The following is an 8,958-nucleotide window of genomic DNA, read 5'->3' on the forward strand; positions in this document are numbered from 1 at the left end:
AATTTGCACTTTGTGGGATAGTATAAGAGTTGTGTGTTTTTTTCTGCATCACAGGAGGGAGTGTGGATTTCAATGATAATCACGTCTATGCAACTTTCAAAGAATTATACATAGAGTCAATTAAACACACTTTGCAATTAGAAAAAGGGCATGTCTATGTTTGGGACCCAGATTCTGGGTGATGGCTATTCCAAAAGTTAGAAGATAGGGGTTCTGGTGCACCCTGAGGTGTTTGGGGTATTTTTCTGTTACCATCAGTTTGATCTCACATCTGCTCTATTTCCTCTACTCTGACACCCACAACTGTCTGCGGCCAGCAACTAGCATTTCGCTTCAGTTTAACCTCTTAATGGTTAAGAATGTTAAAGAGGATAATCCACGTTAAATCAAAATGACCCTGGCCACGGAAGAGGCCATTAGAGCTGCCAGTGACAATGGGAGTGGCTCTGACCAACCCTAGACCCCAGGCCTGGCTTCTGGGCTCAGTTTGCCCTAAACAGCCTTCCCAGCCCTTTCCTTTCAAGGCCCCTCCTTCAGTATTTAATCACTTCCCCATCCTTTTCAGCTTGTTCCTCTCACATGCCTTCCATCTCCATGATGCCTGATAATGTTTAATACGAAATTTTGGAATAATCTCTTTGTTCTCTCTGAAGCAAACTCAGAGAATGCCTCTTCCTATGTCAACAAAAGCCAGCCAGGGCTGACTTAACATTCCTTAAGAGACTTTTAACCTAAGACACTATCTTGAATAATGGGACGTTTTCCATATCTTAATATTTGTAGACTGTTGACCTGAAAACTTGGTTAGAGAAAGGCAACAGGATAAATGCATATATTTTATGATTTAATTAATTAATCAATTCCCCATAAAGATAACAGTTACATAGCGCTATGGAGCCAGGATCAGAACTGGCTGCCTTAGTACAGAAATTGACTGTCTTAAGTACATTTTGCCATGAGAAAGGAGTTCTCACATTGTAAACACATTGTAATTGGGTTTTGTGATCCCAGGCTATGGGCATCTTCCTTCCATAGCATGCCTTTGTGATTCAAGGCAAGGAAAAGTCCCATCACCCAGACTGCAGACATCCTGTCCTAAACAGGCCTTTGAAATTGTTTATTCACAACCCAAGGTGTAGGCATCCTCTAAACAAAGGAGACTATTAGGTCCAGACTCTTCTTAATTCAAACTTTGGCCCTTATTAAAGTCTAAAATTTATATTAAATATTAACAAGACATATACTAAGTTATGGCATGTTAATGGTAAAGAAAACACAGACATCTTGGGTCGTAATTTCTATGTGAAACTTTGTCAAACTCTGTTATCTTATTGCATTTACAACCTATGCAATTAAGAAATTCCTTTAATAATGGTCTAGTTAGTCACTTATGGAGATCATAAATCTGAAGGACGCAGAACAATTCTTTGTCCTAAAATATGTTTAAGGCTGCCCAATTCTTTGTATCGGTAGCCAGAATATTTCTGGCTCCATAATGCATTATGTTACCGTTTTCTTTAATAGGGAATTGGTTAATTAATTAATTAAATCATAAAATGTATGCATTTAGCCTGCTGCCTTTTTTTTAACCAAGTTTTCAGGTCAACATGCCCCAGAAACATGCCTATCTCCTGACCATGTTGGGTGGCTTGGCATCTTCTTCAGTCCTGGGCAAACCTCTGCCAAGGTGGGGTGGAGAAGGGGAGGGGACTAGGCAGCCTTCTTGCTCTCCCTGGCCCCCAGACTTACTCTGTCACCATTGCTCTGAGAAGGGGGAGTGTGCCACAAGGGGAGGCAAGGTAGACCGAGGAAGGTGAGAAAGAATGCTTGTAGTGGGGAAGAAAAGGAAAAGAGAAAAGGGATGAGGGAGGCAAGGCTAAGGGGGGGGGGGGGAGGGATGAATCAGCAGAAAAAGCCTGGAACAGCTTCCCAGGACCAGGCCCTCTGATCACCCTGATTTCCCTGACAGACCATAGGCCCTGGGCCCTGGAGCTGGGGGTGTGACTGACAGTTGGGATCACATCCTGTGGCTTGGGTAATGGGAGGCACAGGGCTGAGAGGCAGCCCTGCTTCCTCCTTCTTTCTTCATGACTCTTTGGCCAGGCAGCTTAGATCAGGGCTGAGGGGCTAGCATGATCCCCGCAGTCACCTCTCTCCTCTGGCTGGGTGAGTGCCAGGGCCCCAGGCTGGGCTGGAGGGGAAGGAAGACTCTGAGAAGGTCCTTGGACAGAGGCTACAGGGGACATATGGGGACCCCAAGGCTGGGGAGAGGCTGCCTGGACACAGCAGAGCACTGGTGCCTTCCTTTTCCTGGTAGTTTGACCCAGGATGAATTAGGGGGGTGGGAGTAGGGCCCAGATGCATAACTATAGACAGCTGGAGCTGGGGGCAGGATTCCCTGTAACCTGAGCCTCTCCTTCAGGGCTGTGTCTGAGCCAGAAGATCACAGTTCCAGAGGGTGAGTCCTGCCAACCTTTCAGCTCAGTAGGGAAAACTGCTCTGAGGCAGCCAATGCTGGGGGGAGGGGAAAGGGAGGGAGCCCCTTGTGGGTGCTGACTCTGGTTGGGAGAGTAAGGGTTGGGGATTGGAGCAGCCCCCAGGAGGGCAGGGCTCTGAAGTCCAGGCTCTGATTCCCTTCCAGGGACACTCCCCAGACCCTCCATTAGGGCTGTGCCCAGCTCTGTGGTCCCCATTGGAGCAGAGGTGGTCTTCTACTGCCGGGGCCCACAGGGAAACAAGAGTTTTCAGCTTTGGAAGGATGAAGAATTCTTTTCCCAGATACCTTCCTCCAAAGAGGAGATCAAGTTCAGCCCTTCAAAGTACAATTATGGTGCAGGCAACTACAGTTGCCGCTACTCACAGGGACCTCATATGTCAGAGTTCAGTGCCCCCCTGCTGCTGGTGGTGACAGGTAAGGAGGAGCCTGGGGAGACCTGGCTCTGGGGGTCCTGACATCTGAGTCCCAGGGTTCTGTCTGGGGTGTCATTTCTCCCTCACAGCCCTACAGACCCTGGTGTGCTGAAGACATGCCCCTGTCTGGCCTCTGAGTTTCTTGGTCTTTGGACTCTCTTTGACCTTCAAAGGAAGCAGAGACCACCTTGTCCTGGGCTCACTGGAACCCTGGACAGCTCTTATTGTGTGCTAAATCCTGTGGGGGAAATGGGATCAAAATGACACATCCAGGATAATTCCTGCCCTCACAGGGCTCACATATTTCATCAGGAGGAGACAGCACATATGGGGCCCAGATGGCCAGGGGGGAGTGTTGGTTTGGAAAGTTGCAAAGATGGGGATTGGAGCTATAAGGAGTAGAAGGACATATTCCCTCTAGGAGAAATGGCAGTGTGGATTTGATTATGGTTTCAGTCCTGGAAGGTTGTGATATGGGATTGGAGAGGGATAGCACATATGTACTATCAAGGCAGCTGGTAAGAAGACAAATAGGATGTAATGTTAAGCCTGACTGGAACCAGCTTCAATATATTGGGCCACAAGAGGCAGTCAGTAACCACCAAAATGGGGCCCCAGGACAAGATACCAAAGGTGAAAGAATTAAGTCCTCCAAGGGATTGTCTCTGGTCTAGTGGTGTGAGGTGGCTGTCAGAAGACTGTCAGGGCAAAAGAAAAGTATATCTGTATTAAAGAATCATGGATGGCTCTGAGATTGTGAGACTGGGTGATGGGCAGGATGTTGGTACCCTCAAAAATGGAGCAGGTAGGGGGTTAGATGGATTTAATGGAGATGCAATGAACATGTGACAGAAAGGAAGGAGAACTAGGGAGGAGCTGTGACTATGAGGTCAAGAGAGCAGGGAATGCCCAGGAATTGGGAGCAGCCAATAATATCACAATGTGCAGAGGCCGAGAAGAGTCAGGAATGAAAAAGAGACGTTGAACTTAGCAGTAAAGGATTCATGGCAACCTTGGAGAAAGCAGTGGCACTGGAGAGGGGGAATCTGAGCCCAGCCTGGAAAGAGATAAGACTTGAATTAGAGGTGAGACCATGAAGTCTTCAAGAGTGTAGGCTGCATTTTCTAGGCATATGGCCATGAAAGGGAAAGGAGATGAGGAATGCTAGCCAGAGGGAGTAGCAGGGCCAACTAAAGGCTTTTATAATGGTAGAAGCATCTTGGTATGTTTGTAGGTAGCAGGTAAAGAGCCAAGAGATAGAGAGGAATTACAAATGAGAGAGAGGGAGGAAGATGATTGTGGGCACAACCCCTTGGAGGAAACAGGAGGACCCCATTAAGAGGTTAGCTTTAGCAAAGAGCCAAGAAGCAAGAGTAAAGGAAAAGTTAGGCCAAGACCCAGAAGAGATTTGAAATATGTTGTGGAGGGTGACCTGGATTTTGTCAGGAAACAGGTCTGAGTTAAACCTTGTGCTTTCAACTCTCAGCTATGACCATGAGGCTGGATGCACAGAAAGAACTTCATACATCTAGTCCATGAGTAAAGGCAGGAAAATAGGGGAGAAGACATTTCTTTACCAAGAGGGAGCCCCCACCCACCTCTCCCTATGCCCCCCATAGAGATTGACAAACACACAAAAGACATCCACGGTTAGAGAGCATGGCCTGAATAAGGATCCAGAAAAGATGACTGAGGAAAGATCAGAGAGTTAGAAGGAGAACCAGGAGTGAGTGGTGGTCCAAAAGAGAAACAAGAAAATCTAAAGAAGGTGATCAATAGTGTTAAATGTTGCAGAGAAGTCAAGGCAGATGAGGATTGGGTTATTAGATTTGGCAATTAAGAGATCACTGTAACTTTGGAAAGAACCTTTTTGCTGGAATGATGAGATAGAAGCCAGATTGTAGAGAGTTCAGAAGAGAGTGAGACGAAAGGAAACAGAGGAACTGACTGTAGATGGCCTTCTCATGAAATTTACCCAGGAAAGGAAAAAGAGATACAGGAAGATAGCTATTGGGGATGGTTAGTAGGGATGGTCAAGTGAGGATTTTTTTAAGAAGGGGAGAGATGTGACCATATGTATAGGCATCAGGGAAGGAGTCAGCAGATAGAAAGAAATTAAAGATTAGTAAGTGAGGATACTCAAGGGGAAGACTTGCTGGAGAAGATAGGATCCTTTGTGCATGCAGAGGTATTAGCCTTGGCAAGAAGAGGTGGGCTACTTCTTTATGTGTTTCAGGGTGCTTGCTTTTTCCCTGATTCTGTCTTTCCTTCTCTATATGTGAATGCTTCCTAATTTTTAAAAAATATGAATTGATCACCAAAAAAAAACATTTCCAGATACAAAATAGAAAAGGAAAAGAACCGTGCAATTCTATATACACAGCATTTTTAAGAGTCTATTATGAATTCAACATTTAATAAGCATTTTTTGGCTCTTCTTGTCTGCCAAGCACCATGCTCAGTTCTGAGAACACAAAGGAAACACCCTAGTCTTCAAAGTACTTCCTTTTCATTATGGAGAGACAACATAACTCACAAAAAAATAGATTGAAAAGACATCAAAATGAATAGAAAGTAACTTGAGGAAGACGGAAGAAGCACTGGAAGCTGGAATTGTCTTGTGAGCGGGGTGTTTGAGCTGAGTTTTGAAGGAAACAAGACACTAAGAGTCAGGACTGGAGAGGGAGGGCATTGAAAGAACAGGAACAATCAGGGCAAGATATAGGAGAAATGTGGTGGGTGAGGAGAGATAAGAAGTTTCATGAGGTGGGGCGGGGGCATGATTAGGAATGAAAGGAAGTGAGGAAAGCCTGTGGGATGGGAGAGGGAGGTCCTACTGGACCTCCAGTGTCTCAGTCCTTCTCAGATCTGTTTTGTAACTAGGATCCTTTTCTTTCCCAGGATTCTTTACTAAACCATCATTACACATACAACCAGGCACCATGGTAGCTGTAGGGGAGACAGTGATCCTTACATGCCAGGTGCCAGCACTCCAAAGTCGCATTCCAAAACTGATGTTCTTCCTGCTGAAAGCTGGAGTGCCAGCCCCATTGCAGTACCAGAGTGTAGAGGGGAAGATGGCCAACTTCACTCTCCCATCTGTGAAGGCTGAGGATGCTGGGAACTACAGCTGCATTTACTCAGAGAAGGAGGGCAAGAGGAGAGCCTCAGACCCCAGTGAGGTCCTCAGGCTGGAGGTGACAGGTGAGAGGAGACCCATTGAAAATACACCCACTACCTTTCCCCCATGTTTGAGGCAATGAGTATCATAGGTAATAATGCTAATATTAATAGCTAGCATTTCTATAGTGCCTACTAAGTGCTAAGTGCTTTAGAAACATTGCCTCATTTTATCTTCCTGACAACCCTGGGAGGTGGGCGCTATGATCATCCCCATTTTATAGTTGGGAAAACTGAGTTAAATGACTTGCCCAAGATCACATAGCTAGTAAGTGACTAAGACTCTTCACACCGAGACGCCTACCTACCTGCTCAGTGGATGGAGATGAGGGTATAGGGCTTTAACCTCAGGAATACCTCGTCCATTCTCTGTGACTTAAACATCTCTATCACGGTTTTCAGGTAAAAAGAATGCACATCCTCAAAGAAAAGGTAAGAAGGAGAGGCAGACATTCCAGAGACAGGAGGCCAAGTCTCCTCACCTCCCTGGGTTCAAGAGCAGCCCTCATTCCATCCTGTTGGAGGATGGTGATGATGGATGGGAGGACAGAAGGGGGTGGTTGAAGGGATACAGTGAGGATAGTTTCTGTTTTGGAGTTTTTGTCCAGTGAAGCATCTTCCCTGGGAAGTAGGTGCTATCCTTATCCCCATTTTATAATTGGGAAAACTGACGCAAATAAAAGTTAAGTGATTTGCCCAAGATCACATGGATAGACTGCATTTGAGCTCAGGTCTTTCTGACATCAGACCCCACACTCTATATACTGAGCCACCTAACTGTCCCCATGGATGATAATCTCTAACAGAAACTGGATAAATACTAATTAGGAGAAAAATAGAAGGGAAATTTGTTCAAGAAAAGCACAGAATAGAGGGCTCTGCCACATAGATTGTGGGCCCAGACCCAGGCTGAGGGTAGAGTCTGACTACCATGCTGGGTTGACATTTGGGGGAATCCTCAAAAAGGTCACCATCATTCACAGTCTCTTTCCTTGTCCTCAATCTCAGATTATGCCACGGGCAATCTCATCCGCCTCAACCTGGCAGGACTGGTCCTCCTCATTCTGGGGGTCCTACTGGCAGAGGCCTGGCACAGCCAAAGAGGCCCCTGAGAAGCAGCACCAGGAACACTCTGCCAGAAGACTAGGGTTGGCCAGGCAGGAAAGCAGATGACTCTGGGTAATGCAGCGTCTGAGGGAGTGATTCTGCCAACCTGGCCCCATCCACTTCTGACACCCTAACAATGCATGTTTCCTGGTTCTCCCCAGCCCATTACATAGGCTACCCATGTTCTCATCTATTCCAGAAAAGCTTTCATTAGCCATCTCCTAATGAATAAAGGAAAACTGTTCCCCACATGACTGTCTTCTGGAAAATTACAGAAAGTTTCAGGGCCTATATCGTCACTGTTTGATATGGTATAGTACACAAAATTCCAACTAGGATGGGTCATCTAGTCTAGAGGAATCTAGGTGGTAAAGCAGATAGAAAACCAGAAAAACATGAGTTTAAATCCTGACTCAGACACTTACTATCTGTGTGGCCCTGGGTAAGTCACTTAATCTCTGCCTCAGTTTCCTCAGTTATAAAATGGGAAGCACCTACCTCTATCAGTATTGCTGTTAGGATCAATGAGATGATATTTGAAACAAGCCTGGCACTTGGTAAGCACTCTATAAATGCTGATTTCCTCCTTCCTGTCATCTGGGTTTTTTTCCCAAAGCACTGACATGGAGCTAAGTGGGCCCCCTACCAAGGGGCATATCCCTTGGAGATCAACAGGATCTTAATGATAGGCATCACGGACCCTCATTCCATAGGGTCAGGGAGAAGACAAACCTAGAAAACAGAAGACATGGAGGCTGGGGGCTGCTAACAACCATAGCCACCTGTTCTCTAAGCACCTTGTCTGATGCCCTCCACCCACCACCCCTGTACAAACACATTGTTCCATTATCCTGTTCAAGTCTCTTTGGACCCATACTTTGGATTATTTGCTGCCTTCCTCCACAAGGTATGTCTTCACGGCTGCCTCTGGTCCTCCTAAAATGGTGAAAAGGTTGCCAGGTACTCTTATAATAAAGCCCTGCTTTCACTATAAGCTCCTAAAGTGTAATGGGACAAGTTAGAGCCGACCCCTGTCCATCGCAGGACACCACACTGAGAGCCTGCCTAGATAACCTGGGGACTTGTCAGTAGGGGTGGAACTAGATGGATTTCAGGAGGAAGGGTCTCGTCTTTGTTTGCAACGTGGCAGTTCTTCGTCCAGCTCTGGATGTCCAGTGGAGAAGACACCCATATAAGGAAAGGTGTTAGGTGATAGGTTCAATGTATAGGCTTAGGAATGTTCATGTAATTAACACTATATATGCATGTGAGCTAGCTGGAATAAACGGAGTCCTCACCACCTTGTCTCCCGCCTCATTCATTACTCACTAGATCAAGGCCTCTTGCCAGACAAGAGCCTTGGGTCAGGTTTAGGGATCCCCGTAATTGTCTAGGGGACCCCAACACTAAAGCATGTAGGATGAATAGTATTATCCTTACTTTACAGATGAGGAAAGCGAGGTTCAGGGAAAGAAAGTGATTTAGAAAGGTCACTCAAATAATACATAGTAAAGCCTAGAAGCAATAGAGAACCATAGAAGTTTATTGTGTGAGGGAAGGTCATCGTCCAGTCTGCACTTAAGGAAAATCCCTTGTAGGGGATCAAGAAAAGACTTGAGACAGAGTCCCCTTTGAGGAACACTGTAAGAGTCCAGGATAGAAGTGATGAGGCCCTGACATATGGGCAGGGCCCTGTGAAGAAAGACGGGACACATGGGAGAGGATGCTGTGCTGGTAGAAATGGCAAGGTTTGACACCTGC

At 46.1% G+C, this 8,958-nt stretch overlaps 1 protein-coding gene across 1 annotated transcript; it reads left to right on the plus strand.

Annotated features, from left to right (window-relative positions):
* The first annotated feature begins 1,899 nt into the window (after positions 1-1,899).
* LOC140503521 (T-cell-interacting, activating receptor on myeloid cells protein 1-like) lies at positions 1,900-7,449 on the plus strand. The gene is made up of 6 exons (XM_072607582.1): positions 1,900-2,166; positions 2,423-2,458; positions 2,642-2,911; positions 5,812-6,114; positions 6,493-6,522; positions 7,099-7,449. The coding sequence occupies exons 1-6, from the start codon at positions 2,133-2,135 to the stop codon at positions 7,200-7,202; spliced, it is 777 nt and encodes a 258-aa protein (XP_072463683.1). The 5' UTR covers positions 1,900-2,132; the 3' UTR covers positions 7,203-7,449.
* Positions 7,450-8,958: the final 1,509 nt, after the last annotated feature.

The sequence above is a fragment of the Notamacropus eugenii genome, chromosome 5, assembly GCF_028372415.1.
Source record: "Notamacropus eugenii isolate mMacEug1 chromosome 5, mMacEug1.pri_v2, whole genome shotgun sequence".
Classification (NCBI taxonomy): Eukaryota; Metazoa; Chordata; class Mammalia; order Diprotodontia; family Macropodidae; genus Notamacropus; species Notamacropus eugenii.